Source organism: Moschus berezovskii, chromosome 6 (assembly GCF_049115385.1).
Source record: "Moschus berezovskii isolate FMDL1 chromosome 6, NW_MosBer_1.0, whole genome shotgun sequence".
Lineage (NCBI taxonomy): Eukaryota > Metazoa > Chordata > Mammalia > Artiodactyla > Moschidae > Moschus > Moschus berezovskii.
Genome location: NC_142465.1, coordinates 69,226,294 through 69,245,006, shown reverse-complemented (window position 1 = coordinate 69,245,006; position 18,713 = coordinate 69,226,294). Strand labels below are relative to the sequence as shown.

Genomic DNA, 18,713 nt, shown 5'->3' with positions numbered 1-18,713 from the left:
AATTTGCTGGCGTATTGAGTGCAGCACTTTCACAGCATCATCTTTTAGGATTTGAAACTGTTCTACTGGAATTTCATCACCTCCACTAGCTTTGTTCATCATGCTGCTTCTTCCTAAGGCCCACCTGACTTCACATTTCAGGATGTCTAGTTCTGCGTGAGTGATCACACCATCGTGTTTATCTGGGTCGTGAAGATCTTTTTTTGTATAGTTCATCTGTGTATTCTTGCCACCTCTTCTTATTCTCTTCTGCTTCTGTTAGGTCCAAACCATTTCTTTCCTTTATTGAGCCCATCTTTGCATGAAAAGTTCCCTTGGTATCTCTAATTTTCTTGAAGAGATGTCTAGTCTTTCCCATTCTATTGTTTTCCTCTATTTCTTTGCATTGATCACTGAGAAGGCTTTCTTATCTCTCCTTGCTATTCTTTGGAATTCTACATTCAAATGGGTATATCTTTCTTTTTCTCCTTTGCCCTTTGCTTCTCTTCTTTTCACAGCTATTTGTAAGGCCTCCTCAGACCTCCTCAGACCTTCTCTTCAGACCTGTTTTGCCTTTTTGCATTTCTTGGGGATGGGCTTGATCCCTGCTTCCTGTACAATGTTACAAACCTCCATCCATAGGTCTTCAGGCACTCTATCAGATCTAATCCCTTGAATCTATTTGTCACTTCCACTGTATAATTGTAATGGATTTGATTTAGGTCATACTTGAATGGTCTAGTGGTTTTCCCTACTTTCTTCAATTTAAGTTTGAATTTGGCAATAAGGAGCTCATGTACTCAGCCACAGTCAGCTCCCGGTCTTCTTTTTGCTGACTCTATAGGTCTTCTCCATTTTTCATCCCAATGTTCACTGATGCACTATTTACAATAGCTAGGACACTGATGCTACTTAAATGTCCCTCAACATAGGAATGGATAAAGATGTGTACATACATACAATGGAATATTACTCAGTCCTTAAAAGGAATGGAACAGTGTCATATGCAGAGATATGGATAGACCTAGAGACTGTCATCCAGGGTGAATGCAGAAAGAGAAAAGTAAATATATAATATCATTTATACACAGAATCTAGAAAAATGGCACAGACGAACTTATTGGCAAAGCAGAAATAGAGACACAGATGTAAAGAACAAACTAATGGATACCAAGGAGGGGAAGGGGAGGTGGGATGAATTGGGAGGTTGGGATTGACACAGACACACTACTATGTATAAATTCAGTTCAGTTCAGTCGCTCAGTCGTGTCCGACTCTTTGCGACCCCATGAATCACAGCATGCCAGGCCTCCCTGTCCATCACCAACTCCCAGAGTTCACTCAAACTCATGTCCACAGAGTCGGTGATGCCATCCAGCCATCTCATTCTCTGTCGTCCCTGTCTCCTCCCACGCCCAATCCCTCCTAACATCAGACTCTTTTCCAGTGAGTCAACTCATTGCATGAGGTGGCCAAAGTATTAGAGTTTCAGCTTTAGCATCAGGCCTTCCAATGAACACCCAGGATTGATCTCCTTTAGAATGGACTGGTTGGATCTCCTTGCAGTCCAAGGGACTCTCAAGAGTCTTCTCCAGCACCACAGTTCAAAAGCATCATTTCTTCAGCGATCAGCTTTCTTCACAGTCCAACTCTCACATCCATACATGACCAAGGGAAAAAACATACCCTTGACTAGACAGACCTTGGTTGGCAAGGTAACGTCTCTGCTTTTTAATATGCTATTTAGGTTGGTCATAACTTTCCTTCCAAGGAGTAACCGTCATTTAATTTCCTGGCTGCAATCAGCATCTGCAGTGATTTTGGAGCCCAAAAAAATAAAGTCTGACACTGTTTCCACTGTTTCCCCTTCTATTTCCCATGAAGTGATGGGACCAGATGCCATGATCTTTGTTTTCTGAATGTTAAGCTTCAAGCCAACCTTTTCACTCTCCTCTTTCACTTTCCTCAAGAGGCCTTTGAGTTCCTCTTCACTTTCTGCCATAAGGGTGGTATCATCTGCATATCTGAGGTTATTGATATTTCTTCCGGCAATCTTGAATCCAGCTTGTGCTTCTTCCAGCCCAGTGTTCCTCATGATGTACTCTGCATAGAAGTTAAATAAGCAGGGTGACAATATACAACCTTGACGTACTCCTTTTCCTATTTGGAACCAGTCTGTTGTTCCATGTCCAGTTCTAACTGTTGCTTCCTGACCTGCATACAGGTTTTTCAAGAGGCAGGTCAGGTGGTCTGGTATTCCCACCTCTTTCAGAATGTTCCACAGTTTATTGTGATTCACACAGTCAAAGGCTTTGGCATAGTCAATGAAGCAGAAATAGATGTTTTTCTGGAACTCTCTTGCTTTCTCCATGATCCAGCGGATGTTGGCAATTTGATCTCTGGTGCCTCTGCCTTTTCTAAAACCTGCTTGAACATCTGGGAGTTCACGGTTCACATATTGCTGAAGCCTGGCTTGGAGAATTTTGAGCATGACTTTACTAGCGTGTGAGATGAGTGCAATTGTGCAGTAGTTTGAGCATTCTTTGGTATTGCCTTTCTTGGGATTGGAATGAAGACTGACCTTTTCCAGTCCTGTGGCCACTGCTGAGTTTTCCAAATTTGCTGGCATATTGAGTGCAACATTTTCACAGCATCATCTTTCAGGATTTGAAATAACTCCACTGGAATTCCATCACCTCCACTAGCTTTGTTCGTAGTGATGCTCTCTAAGGCCCACTTGACTTCACATTCCAAGATGTCTGGTTCCAGGTGAGTGATCACGCCATCGTGATTATCTTCGTCGTGAAGACCTTTTTTGTACAGTTCTTCTATGTATTCTTGCCACCTCTTCTTAAATCTTCTGCTTCTGTTAGGTCCATACCATTTCTGTCCTTTATTGAGCCCATCTTTGCATGAAATGTTCCCTTGGAATCTCTAATTTTCTTGAAAAGATCTCTTGTTTTTCTTATTCTGTTGTTTATCTCTCTTTGCATTGATCACTGAGGAAGGCTTTCTTATCTCTCCTAGCTATTCTTTGGAACTCTGCATTCAGATGCTTATAACTTTCTTTTTCTCCTTTGCTTTTCACTTCTCTTCTTTTCACAGCTATTTGTAAGGCCTCCTCAGACAGCCATTTTGCTTTTTTGCATTTCTTTTCCATGGGGATGGTCTTGGTCCCTGTCTCCTGTACAATGTCATGAACCTCCGTCCAGAGTTCATCAGGCACTCTTTCTATCAGATCTAGTCCCTTGAATCTATTTCTCACTTCCACTGTATAATCATAAGGGATTTGATTTAGGCCATATCTGAACGGTCTAGTGGTTTTCCCTACTTTCTTCAATTTCAGTCTGAATTTCGCAATAAGGAGTTCATGATCTGAGCCACAGTCAGCTCCTGGTCTTGTTTTTGCTAACTGTATAGAGCTTCTCCATCTTTGGCTGCAAAGAATATAATCAATCTGACTTCGGTGTTGAGCATCTGGTGATGTCCACGTGTAGCGTCTTCTCTTGTGTTGTTGGAAGAGGGTGTTTGCTATGACCAGTGCGTTCTCTTGGCAAAACTATTAGCCTTTGCCCTGCTTCATTTTGTGCTCCAAGGCCAAATTTGCCTGTTACTCCAGGTGTTTCTTGACTTCCTACTTTTGCATTCCAGTCCCCTATAATGAAAAGGACATCTTTTTTGGGTGTTAGTTCTAAAAGGTCTTGTAGGTCTTCATAGAACCGATTAACTTCAGCTTCTTCAGCATTACTGGTTGGGGCATAGGCCTGGATTGCTGTAATATTGAATGGTTTGCCTTGGAAACGAACAGAAATCATTCTGTTGTTTTTAAGATTGCATCCAAGTACTGCATTTCGGACTCTTTTGTTGACCGTGATGGCTACTCCATTTCTTCTAAGGGATTCCTGCCCACAGTAGTAGATATAATGGTCATCTGAGTTAAAGTCACCCATATCAGTCCATTTTAGTTCATTGATTCCTAGAATGTCGACGTTCACTCTTATTATCTCCTGTGTGACCACTTCAATTTGCCTTGAATCATGGACCTAACATTCCAGGTTCGTATGCAATATTGCTCTTTACAGCATCGGACCTTGCTTCTATCACCAGTCACATCCACAACTGGGTATTTGTTTTGCTTTGGCTCCATCCCGTCATTCTTTCTGGAGTTATTTCTCCACTGATCTCCAGCAGCATACTGGGCACCTACCAACATGGGGAATTCCTCATTCAGTATCCTATCATTTTGCCTTTTGATACTGTTCATGGGGTTCTCAAGGCAAGTATACTGAAGTGGTTTGCCATTCCCTTCTCCAGTGGACCACATTCTGTCAGACCTGAGAACCTACTGTATAGCACAGGGAACTCTGCTCAGTGCTCTGTGGTGGCCTAAATAGGAAGAAAATATAAAAAAGAATAGATAGATATAACTGATACACTTTGATGTACAGCAGAATTTAACACAACACTGTAAAGCAACCTGATTTTGTTACAAGAACATCCTGATCATAAGTATACCCAAGATAATTTGAGATAAATAAAGTTGGGTTACGTTTTGTCATACATTCCTGTTAAATTGGCCTCTGAAAACAGGGTCCATGATTTGATGTCTATCTCTTTCTCTGTAGAATATCATCAGATACATGACTGTCAAACATGTAGCAACAGATACAGTAGGAACCCTCCTAACCCAGCTTACATTAATAATCTGTCCTCCTTCTGTCTGTGCCTCTCTTCTCAAATATTGGCTGAGTATAAGACAAACCTAGCGCCTTTTTAATTAATTTTTTATTGGAGACAGATGGTAAGTAAGAATGGGAGAGGGAAATTAACAAAAAAATTCAACTTGGAATAAATCAGAGTTAAATGATAGGAAAAAATAAGACAAAGAGAAAATCTGAAGTCAAATGGTAGAATTAAGTTCAAATACACTTGTAATAACAATACATGTAAATGGTCTAAATTTGCTATTTAAGATATTGTGAAATGTATTTTGAAAACAAACAAAAAAAATCAACTAAGTGCTCTTTATAAGATAAACACCTATAACAGAAGGACACAGAAATGTTGAACGTAAAAGATATAAAAAGATACAACAAGCATTAATCAAATAAAGCTAGAGGTACTATGTTAATTTTAGATGAAAAAGGTTTTAAGACAAAAAGCATTATTAAGCATCAGTTCAGTTCAGTTCAGTTGCTCAGTCATGTCCGACTCTCTGCGACCCCATGAATCACAGCACGCCAGGCCTCCCTGTCCATCACCAACTCCTGGAGTTCACTCAAACCCATGTCCATCGAGTCGGTGATGCCATCCAGCCATCTCATTCTCTGTCATCCCCGTCTCCTCCCGCCCCCAACCTTTCCCAGCATCAGAGTCTTTTCCAGTGAGTCAACTCGTCGCATGAGGTGGCCAAAGTATTGCAGTTTCAGCTTTAGCATCAGTCCTTCCAATGAACACTCAGGATTGATCTCCTTTAGAATGGACTGGTTGGATCTCCTTGCAGTCCAAGGGACTCTCAAGAGTCTTCTCCAGCACCACAGTTCAAAAGCATCAATTCTTCGGCAATCAGCTTTCTTCACAGTCCAACTCTCACATCCATACATGACCACGGTAAAGAGGGGCAATAAATAATGATAAAAGGTTCAGAAAGGTTCGCTAAAATGTTCGATTCTTCAGGAAGATATAAAAAATGCTACTTCTGAGCTATTTAAGATAAAATAACCTCAAAATATATGAAGCAAAAATTAATAGAGCTACAAGGAGAAACTGACAAATCCATCATCAGAAGGGAAGATTTTAACTGCAAATCACCTGGGCATTTGTTAGAGTGAAGAGCTTGATTTACTAGCTCTGGGGTGGGCCTGGAATTCTGCATATTTTTCAGTACTATTGAGATACAATTAACAGTTGCATTTCTAATAGAATCCCAGGTGATGCCAGTGCTACCAGTCTAGGGTCTCCAAGCCCCAGTAAAATCCTCCCCTGGAATCCACAGTTCACAAAATCTGGGAGAACATCTCACGCACAAGAAAGGGAAGACATACTAAAAAAAAAAAAAAAGAAAATATTTTCATTAAACCCTTAAAAACATATTAGAAATCTGCTGATATATATGGACAAATAAAACTCACGAATTACCAAACTGATAATGACACATAACTATTGACATTATCAAAAAATTCACAATTTGTTTAATTACCACTCTACAGTAGTATACTAGAAATAACATTTAATTTTTAAAAATATATATTTATTATATAGAGAGTGAGCTATAACTGCTTACCACATCTTTATAGTGAATGTTTTGTAAATCACTTAAAATTGTTTATAAAAGGCTCTAGAAAATCCACTAGTAAGAAAACAAAATATCAGTCGTGTGGGTGGGATGTGTGTCTGTGCATATGTATGTTGATTAGAAATACTAGTGTGATTTACTCCATGTCTGCTGTGTATTTTATGGGCTTACAGAAAAGTTTAATATTCAAGGCCAACCCTTTCCTCCTTGCTGCTATAGCCTGTATCTCATCCCCTAACCTCCCTGAGCCTCAAATTCTTCCTTATATTGTAACTGAAATTCATTCATTTAAAAAACATTGAGTGCCTACCACAGAGAGTAGCTGCAGGCTCACCCCTGGTAGGAACTGGTGCCGTGGAAAGTCTCCCTAAGGTGCTGATGAATTAATCAAAGTGTAGAGTGTGCTTCACTCCACAGAGCTTTCCCTGCAACAACAATAAACACACCAGAGTGCTGTGTACTATAACGCTCCAGGGCTTTCTAGGTTTTCATAACATTTTCGTCTTTGCTCTTTCATGTGACACTGCAGCAGCATCAGGAGACAGGCAGGGCAGGGACCAGATGTAATAGCAGTAAGTTCCCAACAGACAAATGAGTCATGTTCTAACAACGAGGTCAAAAGTCCCATTTGTTCTTAAGTCCAACAAAGTTAGCCAAGGTACCCAACTAACACAATCCTATATAGTACTGTACTGTAATAGGTTTATAATGCTTTTCACACAAATAATACAAAAAAAAAAAAAACACAACAAATAAAACATTTTGGTCTTACAATACAGTACCTTGAAAAGTACAGTAGTACAGTACAATCCCTTAGACTGCAAGGAGATCCAACCAGTCCATCCTAAAGGAAATCAGTCCTGAATATTCACTGGAAAGACTGATGCTGAAACTCCAATACTTTGGCCACCTGATGCAAAGAACGGACTCATTTGAAAAGACCCTGATGCTGGGAAAGATTGAAGAGGAGAAGGGGACAACAGAGGACGAGATGGTTGGATGGCATCACTGACTCGATGGACATGAGCTTGAGTAAGCTCCGGGATTTGGTGATGAACAGGGAAGCCTGGGGTGCTGTAGTCCATGGGGTCACAAAGAGTCGGACACGACTGAGCAACTGAACTGAACTAAACAGTACAACAGCTGGCATACAGAGATTGGCACCAAGTGAACAGGCAAGAAGAGTTACTGCCTGGAGGAGGCAGAGGAGGTGGGAGATGACAGAGCTGAAAGATCATCAGCGATAGGATATGGAGGACAAGATGCAGTTTCACTCACACCTGACCTTGATGGAAAGCATGTTTGCATCTTTGAAAGTTTGCAGCTTGAAGGTTCGTATGTAGGGGACTTACTGTACTAGGAATGGTTCTTTCCTCTGCATCTCCCACTGGACCTGAGCTAGACCCAAACCCCTGGAGGGCAAAGTCAATGCCTGTTCACTTTGTGTCCACAGTGCCTGGCTCTGCCTAATACATACAAAGTACAATAAATGTTTGCCAACCACTCTAGCAAACTTTCAAATACTTCAGTCACCTTTCCTGCATTTTAAACACGGGGCCTGATATTCATTATCTCAGCCTCCCTTTGATTCCACTCTCACAGACACAGTGGCAAAAAGGCTTTCCAGGAATCCTAATTAGAGAAGAACCTTTCCTTCCTTTCCTTTTGTTTCCTCCTTGTACCTTTTTGATTCAGTGTTGAAAAGCCTACATTCTTTGTCATTTTTTCCAGAAGGTAAATATACATACCTCATTATTCATGGAGAAGACAATGGCAACCCACTCCAGTACTCCTGCCTGGAAAATCCCATGGACGGAAGAGCCTGGTGGGCTGCAGTCCATGGGGTCACGAAGAGTCGGACACAACTGAGCGACTTCACTTTCATGCATTGGAAAGGAAATGGCAAGCCACTCCAGTGTTCTTGCCTGGAGAATCCCAGGGATGGGGGAGCCTGGTGGGCTGCTGTCCATGGGGTTGCACAGAGTCAGACACGACTGAAGCGACTTAGCAGCAGCAGCAGCATTATTACAATGTAATAAGATTCACGAAAACAGTTTCTAATTTTGTTCTTACTTCCAGAACCCACGACAGTGCCTGACACATAGTGAGCACTCACAAAATACATGTTGAATTGTTTATTCTAGAAACTTTGTTGGTAGCCATGAACAGTTTGTTTAGGACTAAGTTCTAATAAAAAAATCCACATGCCTATTACAAAGAAAATCATGTTTTAAAGGAAAAGATTAAAGTGCTTCTTCACAGGATCAAAATAAAATTTATTTTACCCCAGAAAGAAATTTTTTAAGTGTGAAGGACTGAAGGTCAAAAACTAATCTGTGCAGGCTTCGCTGCAGCTTCTTAATCAAAAAGGATCCTAATCAATGTTGACCATGAATGCCTGGATTGCATAATAACAAGCCAGTTGGTGGAGGACAAGAACAAGAGACGCCTTCAAAGAGCTCCTTAGATATTTTTCACCGCTAAAGCATGACTTCTAGCCTATTAGCATACTTCAGATTTCACCTCATAGGGTGGATGCGTCTGCTCTGTTGTTCATTTCTATTTTCTGAAGGGTAAAAGTTCTGTTGTGTATGTGTGTGCTCAGCTCTGTCCAGTTCTTCGTGATCCCATGGACTGCAGCCCACTAGCCAACTCTCTCCATGGGATTCTCCAGTCAAGAATACTGCAGAGAGTTGCCATTTCCTACTCTAGGGGATCTTCCCAACCCAGGGATCAAACCTGTGTTTCCTGCATTGGCAGGTGGATTCCTTACTACTGGGCCACCTGGGAAGCCCAAAAGTTTTGTTACTTATTTGCAATAGGAAAATGAAGTCTTAAAATTGTATGTGTGGTGTACTCAGTTCAGTTCAGTCGCTCAGTCGTGTCCGACTCTCCGCGACCCCATGAATCACAGCACACCAGGCCTCCCTGTCCATCACCAACTCCTGGAGTTCACTCAAACTCATGTCCACAGAGTCGCTGATGCCATCCAGCCATCTCATTCTCCGTTGTCCCCTTCTCCTCCCGCCCTCAACCCTTCCCAGCATCAGAGTCTTTTCCAGTGAGTCAACTCGTTGCATGAGGTGGCCAAAGTATTGCAGTTTCAGCTTTAGCATCAGTCCTTCCAATGAACACCCAGGATCGATCTCCCTTAGAATGGACTGGTTGGGTCTCCTTGCAGTACAAGGGACTCTCAAGAGTCTTCTCCAACACCACAGTTCAAAAGCATCAATTCTTCAGCGATCGGCTTTATTCACAGTCCAACTCTCACATCCATACATGACCACAGGAAAAACCATAGCCTTGACTAGATGGACCTTTGTTGGCAAAGTAATATCTCTGCTTTTTAATATATTATCAAGGTTGATCATAACTTTCCAAGTAAGTGTCTTTTAATTTCATGGCTGCAATCAGCATCTGCAGTGATTTTGGAGCCCAAAAAAACAAAGTCTGACACTGTTTCCACTGTTTTTCCATCTATTTCCCATGAAGTGATGGGACCAGATGCCATGATCTTTGTTTTCTGAATGTTGAGTTTCAAGCCAACCTTTTCACTCTCCTCTTTTACTTTCATCAAGAGGCTTTTGAGTTCCTCTTCACTTTCTGCCATAAGGGTGGTGTCATCTGCATATCTGAGGTTATTGATATTTCTCCCAGCAATCTTGATTCCAGCCTGTGCTTCTTCCAGCCCAGCGTTCCTCATGATGTACCCTGCATATAAGTTAAATAAGCAAGGTGACAATATACAACCTTGACGTACTCCTTTTCCTATTTGGAACCAGTCTGTTGTTCCATGTCCAGTTCTAACTGTTGCTTCCTGACCTGAATACAGGTTTCTCAAGAGGCAGGTCAGGTGGTCTGGTATTCCCATCTCTTTCAGAATTTTCCACAGTTTACTGTGATCCACACAGTCAAAGGCTTTGGCATAGTCAATCAGGCAGAAATAGATGTTTTTCTGGAACTCTCTTGCTTTCTCCATGATCCAGCGGATGTTGGCAATTTGATCTCTGGTGCCTCTGCCTTTTCTAAAACCTGCTTGAACATCTGGGAGTTCACGGTTCACATATTGCTGAAGCCTGGCTTGGAGAATTTTGAGCATGACTTTACTAGCATGTGAGATGAGGGCAATTGTGCGGTAGTTTGAGCATTCTTTGGCATTGCCTTTCTTTGGGATTGGAATGAAGACTGACCTTTTCCAGGCCTGTGGCCACTGCTGAGTTTTCCAAATTTGCTGGCATATTGAGTGCAGCACTTTCACAGCATCATCTTTCAAGATTTGAAATAGCTCAACTGGAATTCCATCACCTCCACTAGCTTTGTTCGTAGTGATGCTCTCTAAGGCCCACTTGACTTCACACTCCAAGATGTCTGGCTCTAGGTCAGTGATCACGTTATCGTGACTATCTTGGTCGTGAAGATCTTTTTTGTACAGTTCTTCTGTGTATTCTTGCCACCTCTTCTTAATATCTTCTGCTTCTGTTAGGTCCATACCATTTCTGTCCTTTATTGAGCCCATCTTTGCATGAAATGTTCCCTTAGAATCTCTAATTTTCTTGAAGAGATCTCTTGTTTTTCCTATTCTGTTGTTTTCCTCTATTTCTTTGCATTGATCACTGAGGAAGGCTTTCTTATCCCTCCTTGCTATTCGTTGGAACTCTGCATTCAGATGCTTATATCTTTCTTTTTCTCCTTTGCTTTTCGCTTCTCTTCTTTTCACAGCTATTTGTAAGGCCTCCTCAGACAGCCATTTTGTTTTTTTGCATTTCTTTTCCATGGGGATGGTCTTGTGTGGTGTACTACCCTCTCCTATTGTCCATTCAGTCTTTTAGTTGATCAGACTGGCGAGGATTGTTCACCCAGTATGTGCCAGCTGCTGGGCTAGGCACCAGGGACTTACCTGGTGGTCCAGTGGCTAAAACTCTGCACTCCCAATGCAGGGGACAGGGTTTGATCACTGGTCAGGGAATCAGGTCTCACATGCTGCAACTAAAGATCTTGCATGCTGCAATGAAGTGCCAAAACTAAAACCTGGTGCAGCCAAATAAGTAAATAGTTTTTTTTTTTTTAAAGTATTATAGGCACTGAAAAAAAAAAAAAGATGTAGTCCTTGGCCTTTGGGACTTTACAACCCACAGAGAGAAGTCTTTGTTGCACCACACACACACACACACACATACACAAAAAATTTGTTCGGGAGAGGAGTAACCTGAAAGGTCCCAAGAGAGGAACACAGTAGGATGGCGAAGTCAAAGGCAAGGGGGAGTGAGCCTCATAAAGGAGGAGGGGGCTATGTTTCAGAGCATGGGCCAAGTCCATACACCTGAAAAAACCAGGCGCAATCAGCCACCTCCCTGCCTAAAAAGTTGGATGCTGGGACCAAGAGCAGCAGGAAAGAAGGATGGTGGTCAGCTCCTGAACGGCTTTGTCAACCTAGGGAAGTCAGACTTTGACCTGCAAGCAGAGGGGATCCCTTGGAGAGTTTTAAGCATAGGAATAACAGGATTAGATTTGCAACTGGGATCAAAGAGGCTTGGACTGAGGCAGAGATAGTTGGGAGGATGCTGCTACAGTCAAAATTGGCAGCGACCTCGACTAGGATAGGAGCAGTGGGAAAGGAGAGGAGAAGACAGAGTATAAAAACTTTAAGGAAGAAGAATCAATGGGTCGTAGTGGTTGAGAGTACACGGCTGGGAGAGGAAGTTGACAGTAACAGCCATGCTTACTGAGTACTTACTATGTGTCACTCATAAGCTCTTACAAGTACTGTTGCATTTAAACCTCAGAGGGATCCCATTTTGCAGATAAGAAAATTGAGGCCCCAGAGGTGAATTTGTTAGCCTAAGGTCACTGTTAGTGTGTTCTGATAAGAGAGGATTCAAAGATGACTCCGAAGATTCCAGCCTAGGTACTCGATAGAGCATGCTGGCCCCCGCCAACCTCTCCTGTCTTGAACGTCATGTTCTACCAACACCGTGTTGCTCCCCTCACCTTTATTCATGCTGTTGCTCCTCCCTGGAATACCCTCTTCTCCCAGTTGGTCTTTCAACATCATCTCCTCTGGGTAACTCTTTTCAACCTCTCCCTCACTCCCCCCAGCCCCTCTCCTGCAACATCGCATCATAATTCTCTTTAGGAGTCTAGTTCCTCCAGCTGACGCTGCCATCCTGAGAGAAGGAGTGAGATCTCATTTATTCTGGTATTCCAGGGGCCAGGCTAGAGCCTGGAACATAGTTTGAGCTCAGTAGCTGGACTAATTCTACAGAATACAGGTCCAAATACAGAGGAATTCTGTTTTGGACACAATGAGTTTGCAATGCCAGAGGAGCATACACGTAAAGAAGTCAAGCAGACAGCTGGTTAGACAAGCATAGTACAAACAAGAAAAGAAGCTCAAAGTTGGCGATTCCTATCTGGGAGTCACTGGATAAAGACAAGGGCTTCCCAGGTGGCGCAGTGGTAAAGAATCCACCTGCCAACGCAGGAGACTCAAGAGATGTGAATTGGATCCCTAGATCTGGAAGATCCCCTGGAATAAGAAATGGCCACCCAATCCAGTATTCTTGCCTGGAAAATCCCACGGATAGAAGAGCCTGGTGGGCTTCAGTCCACAGGGCTGCAAAGAGTCAGAGGTGACTGAACACGCATGCACCAATAAAGACAAAGTGCTAGGAAGGGACGTACGTCCTAGGCTCTCGTCTTTTTGGCTTCCCTCCATTTCCATGTTACATAGTTAGGCTTGGCTCTCAGTATGCCCCTCTCCTACCCTCTTCCAATCAGAAGTTCAGAGCTTCTGGTCATCCACTACCTTTGGCCTGTGCTCAAGCCCATTAACTCCCTGAGTTAATCCACAGAGCCACCCATACATGGTGAACATGTTCGTGAACAGGCACATTTTCTCTTCTTCCTAACTTCCCCAGCCTCAGGCTCCCCAGCCAAACTCTCCAGCCTGTATTCGGGCTCCCCATTTACTAGGTGAGATTAAGTAAATTCTTCAACCTATCTGGGACTGAATTTCCTCAAGTGGATACAGGGCTAATATTGGACTAATTTCTTAAAGGTAGTGGTGAGGTTTAAATGAGCTAATTTGCTCAAAGTACTGCTGTTATTGTGTCTCAGCACACCCCACACTTCTACCTACAACTCCGTCACCCAGTTGTTTACAGGCTTCCTCCTAAGAGACCGACTCTGCACCCAGGGCCACTGTCTCCCATTTGGTAGAGGTCTAATCAATGCCATCCGAATGGCTGAGAGTGAGATTAGAAAGCCAAGGACAGAACCCAGGCAAACAGCAACAAGAAACAGAAGCAGGGAAGAAAGAAGCCCTTTAAGAAATAGCAGGGAAATGAGGGGAGAATAGTTATAATAACAAAACTATGCACAGAGAAGCCCTTTAAGAAGTAGCAGGGAAATGAAGGGAGAACAGCTATAACAACGAAACTGGCTCTGACTGTGTTTCCTTCTCGTCTTCTACTTGCTCTCCGCTCTCGCCACACTGACCTCCCTGCTAGCCTTGGGCATGACAAAGTCATTCCTGTCCTAAGGCCTTTGCACCTAACTGTTTCCTTTGCTAGGAATGCACTTTCCCCACCTATCAAAATGGCTTGTCCCTTTCCTTAATTCACCCCTCTGCTCAAGTATCTCCTCAGAGAGGCTTTCCTTATCTGAAATCTTTCCCACTGTGCTCTATAAGCTCCTTGGGCCCCTTATTAAGCCTCCTAAGATTGGAAGCTGACAGCTAAAAGCCAGGTCGGCAGGTCCTGCCACAAGTACCTTCCTGATGCAGCTTGGACACAGCCCCTGGGCCTTCTTCTGGATGACCAAGAATGAATCAAGTCCCAGTCATTTCTCTCTTGCCACTGTCCTTGGCCTCGTGCATATGGTTACATAATGAGCTAAATGTGGTCAAGAACCTATACCATTGAGAGGACAGGGAAAGAAAGATCAGTAGTGAGTACAAAAGGTAGAGGCATTAAAAATCCAGAATTTTTAAACTGCATCATCCACTGAACATGTATTTCTTTAAGGACATATTGCAGTTATTAATTACCCTAATTTCATTCCATGTTTCTAGAAGATACATATCTAGATGGCTGCCTGAACATAAAAATTCACACCAAACTACAGAAAAAGCCTTTGCAACATAGGATCAAAAATGCAAATTTGGATGGGAAGCTAATGAGGTTTAACTGGAGCCTGCTGCTAATGAAATGCATACATAAGCCAAATTTCTCTCTCTTTTTAGGAACCTAAAACACACGGTCTACACTGTAACTGTTCATTCTCTTGACAGTCCCTGTGCTAAAGATAGGATTAAAGGCATTTATTAAATCAGTCAATTGAATATAAAAATTGAACCCTCTAAATTCTAGACAAGAAACAGGTCATCCCCATCACGATATCTAAACCCAAATCCAACAGAATTGAAAGGGGATATTTTTTAAAAGCAGTTCAATGTTCAGAGAGATGAAGGTTCCAGAACCGGACGAAACTCATCAGAAAATAAACTCAACAGCACCCAGCAGATGAGGAATGTATTGAATGTGCTCGGTTTGTTTTTCCTGAGCTCATTCACCAGGTTGAAAACCCAGATGGACTAATTTATCTTGTTGTGTCTTGGTCTCCTCAGTATAGACAAAGTAATGTGCACTCAGAGGCCAAGAATATCCGCTTTAAGGATGGTTCAGAGGAGGGAGAAGAGTAAAGAATATATTTAAAATAGCACAAATATTAACTGATATATTTACTTAAATCTGTCTCAGTTTCCTGTAAGGTTCTAAAGAGAAACTATATAACTCTTAGTTGTCAAAAAAAAAAAAAAAAGATCTGCCACTTTTTCCTTGAATTACTAAAATATACTTGCTTTTCAAACAGTTTCACTTCTGACTTCATTTTCTCCACCTGGCTGCCCAATTAAGCTTTTAAAGCTTCTAGAAAATCATGGAACAGATTATTATGTAAACCTATTACAGACATCCACTAGACTAGCATGTGAAATCTAACATCATGTAAAATCCAGAAGTTAGCTCTCTTTGATAGGAAAAGATATAAAAATAGATTTCTACCAATGAATAGGACTAAAAAATGGTAACCCAAGAATGACAATGTTACATGCTAAATGTGCAGTAGGGACAAAAATTGACCCAGATCTCTGCAGAAAATGCTCTGAGTTTAAAAAAAAAAAAAATAGGCTGCTAGTATGCAATTTGTAATCTGCTCACAATTTGTTTGGTTCCCAAGCATCGATTGCAAGCCCTCAGAGCCACCTGAGTGATCATTTGCTGCTGCTGCTAAGTCGCTTCAGTCGAGTCAGTTTAAATCCCAAGAAAAGGAGACTGACCCCTTTAACCTTGGGGAAATGAGCAGGGGACATCACTGGCCTGGAGAATGAAGCCTCCATGCCAAATGGCAACAATTTCCCTCCCAAGGAGCCCTGGCTCTGAGATGTCCTCTCAGAACCTCCCCCAGTCACTGCTCAGTACTTCCGTGTTTAAAATGCCCAAACTAAATATCACAGCAACTGATCGCAAGCCAGGTTAAGGGAAAAGGTCTGCCTGAGTTCCTGCCTCACAACCCGCTCTCAGCAGCATCTCTGATAATGGACGAAAGAACTGCTTTTTCCACGCAAGCAGAAATGTTGATACAGAGGCTTGTTGGTTTCCCCAGCGGCCAGGATTTCTAGCTGAGTCTGAAACCTTCACACTGTGATTTCATGTTCTTTCAGAATTGTACAATGCCTTAAAAATAATAATTAAAAAATGTATTTCTTTAACAATAAAATGGGAAGGGAAAAATATCTTCCATCTCCATGTAACTATTATTTCCAAGCTGAGTTTTTCTGTATTAAAAGCATACTTTGATGCATATAATTTAACCTCATAGCATCTGTCAAGAGAGATGTTCTCATTTCTAATTTACAGATGGAGAAATGCAAGCACAGAAAAGTTTAAATAACTTGTTCAAGGTCAGTCAGGGACAAGATGAGCAAGAACTGAACGCAGATCGAGCTCCTAGCTTCACACCATTAGAAAAAGGCTCAACACCCGCATCCCTTCCTCTCGGTGGTAAGAAGAGGAAGGAATTTTTCTAGAGTCCCAAAGCCCGCAAACACCTAAAATTTAGGCGTTTTTACTTCCCGGACTCCACAAACGCCCCCTTCCCAGGTTCCAGGCAGCCTCCAACTACCACCCGACCCCCGCCCCCAGCCCCAGGCCAGCGCGCGCTGCAGCCCGCTCCCTCCCTCCCAGACCCTCTCGGGAGCCGAACCCCGAAGTTTCCCGGGGTGATCGGACGGCTCCCGGGTCCCAGCCGCCCAAGGCGCCCCAAGAGCCCGCGATCGGCCGCCGTTACCGTATGCCGTGAGAGAGGCCATCCTGGCCCGCGTCCTGCGCAGGCTGGCCCGGGCGTCGGTGACAGCGGCCGCCTGCGTGCCGCGCCCCTGGACGGCGGGCGCCCGGCCCCGCAAAGGCATGCGCTCGGCTCCCGCGGCGCCCGGCCGCCCCACCGCTGAGCATGCCCAGTCCGCCGGCCGCGGCCGCTCGGAGAGGAGCCGGCGGCGCTCAGGTGCCCGGGGCCGGGTCTCGGCTGCTAGGGCGTGGGGAGCGAGGACGCACACGGGCCGCGGTGCTCCGGGTCCCCGCGGGGACTGAACCCGCAGGAGGGCGCGCAACCCCGAGAGAGGAGGGGCGAAGCCCGCGGTGGGAGGTGCCGGGCGGACGCGCCCGGTGCCTGCGGCCACACCCGGCGGGCGGCGGGCAGGAGCTGGCTGGGTCCACGCCAAAGAGGGGTGCCCCTCGGGGTGGAGGCGGCAGGCGTGATGCGGGCAAAGGCGGGATAGGGAAGTTCCGAGCGCGCCGAGGCTTCGGGGACCTGGAACCTCCAGCTCCCTTTCTAGGGAAGTTTCACTGGAGAGCGCGCCTGGGGACAGAGGGGTGGGTATGGCTCTCGGGTGCGAGTCCCAGCCCAGGAGACAGTCTCAGAAAGGGTTTCCTTTGAGGCCAAAACCCCGGGGAAAGTCACAGCTCTGTCTTGAAGACTTTTATTAATGAAGTCCTTGACGGCTAAGTACAGAGTTCTGACCCCAGCAGATCATATCTGTCCTGGCAACACTATCCTATCACCTCGATTCGTGCGCCTGTCTCCCCACGAAGCTATGACCAGTGTCCTATTCCACTATGACTGCCCTGCCTGTCGATCGGGGCACGAACTCAAACATTCTTTATGATTGAATGCCCGAGCCCCTTGCTCGTCCTCTGTGGAAGCCCAGCCATCTGTTGTGAGAGCTCTTCATTTAGAATCGGAGTTGGAAGAATGGGGAACAGGGAGAAAGAGATCCGAGAGGCCAGCAGCACCCTTGCGGATAGGGACAAGAGAAGAGGCGAGGCCGCCTAAAGCCCCCTCGGGATCAGGCGCACCTGAGCCTTTTCGAGTACTAGGTGCAAAGTCACGTCGACAAGCGGGGTGCACTCCCGGCTTCCGAGCGGGGGACTCACGGTCCTGAGCACCAGGGTATCTCGGCCTTGGAACAACGCTAGCTCCCAACGAACTGCGGGGCGATGCTGTCAAGGCTATTTAACAGCGTCTGGGGTTTTGCCAACTCTCAATGGAGGAAAAAGGAGAGGGCAGAGCAATCTGGAGAAGGCAAAAGGGGCGTTTCTTTAGGAAGCTTTCGGCTGGCTCCTGCTCTAGCCACCGCCGCTGCCCGTGGCGCTCGCCGGCCTGATCCAGGTGTCAGGTTTTTGCACCTGCCACCTTCTCATCTCTGCTCTTCTCTCTTCTCTTCTCGCACTCCCGTTTTTCTGGGGCGCGGGGAGGTGGCGGCAGGTGGCGGTGGGCAAGGCTCTGGGATGCAATGTCACTTTGCAGCCGGCGCGGCCAGACTGGGAGAAGGGCGAGAAGGCGCTGGGTAAGGTAGAGCTGGGGAGTGAGAGATTGGAATCTGGCATTTTATTCCCGCAGCCTCAGTCAGCTACCGGCAGGTGACCCTTAGTCAAGACCCTCTCTGTGACCCTTTGTTTGCCCAGTCTGTAAAGCGGCGGGTAACCATTGTTAGCGCCCTGCCCACTTTAAGCGGAGATCAGCTGGGCCACGGACAGTGCCATCACTCTGGAGGCTCTGTGGGGCTCTGTCTTGGACGCTGCACCCTCTCCCCCACCGGTCTTCTCCACCAGCCTCTCCCCCGCCCAGGTTCCTTTAATCTCACACTTCCCTGACCCCAGGCACAGAACCTGCTGACCTCAAGCCTAAGGCGATTCGGGAACCTGCCCTCTGCTCCAGGTTGTGAGGCTGTGGGGCAGGCCTGCCTCCCTCAGTGTGCCCACCCGGAGCCCTCCTTGTCTTGGCAGCCTCCCTGCTCCCACCCCCAGCCCACCCTCAGTTCCCCACCCTCAGCGGCCCCAGCTCCTCAGCACTCTCGCCTGGGTGCTCTTGTCAGCCTGTCCCA

General features: G+C 44.9%; 1 protein-coding gene across 5 annotated transcripts in view; it reads right to left on the bottom strand.

Annotated features, from left to right (window-relative positions):
• Positions 1-16,813, bottom strand: part of ANO4 (anoctamin 4) — a 473,781-nt gene extending 456,968 nt beyond the window's left edge. For 2 of the 5 annotated variants that reach the window (XM_055395515.2, XM_055395519.2), the window contains exon 1: positions 16,622-16,812. In XM_055395515.2, the coding sequence (XP_055251490.2) occupies positions 16,622-16,742 (121 nt within the window). In that variant the 5' untranslated portion in view covers positions 16,743-16,812. Of the gene's footprint in view, positions 1-16,621 lie in introns of all 5 variants that reach the window. The other 3 variants (XM_055395518.2, XM_055395516.2, XM_055395517.2) reach the window with 3 other exon arrangements.
• Between the last annotated feature and the right edge of the window lie 1,900 nt (positions 16,814-18,713).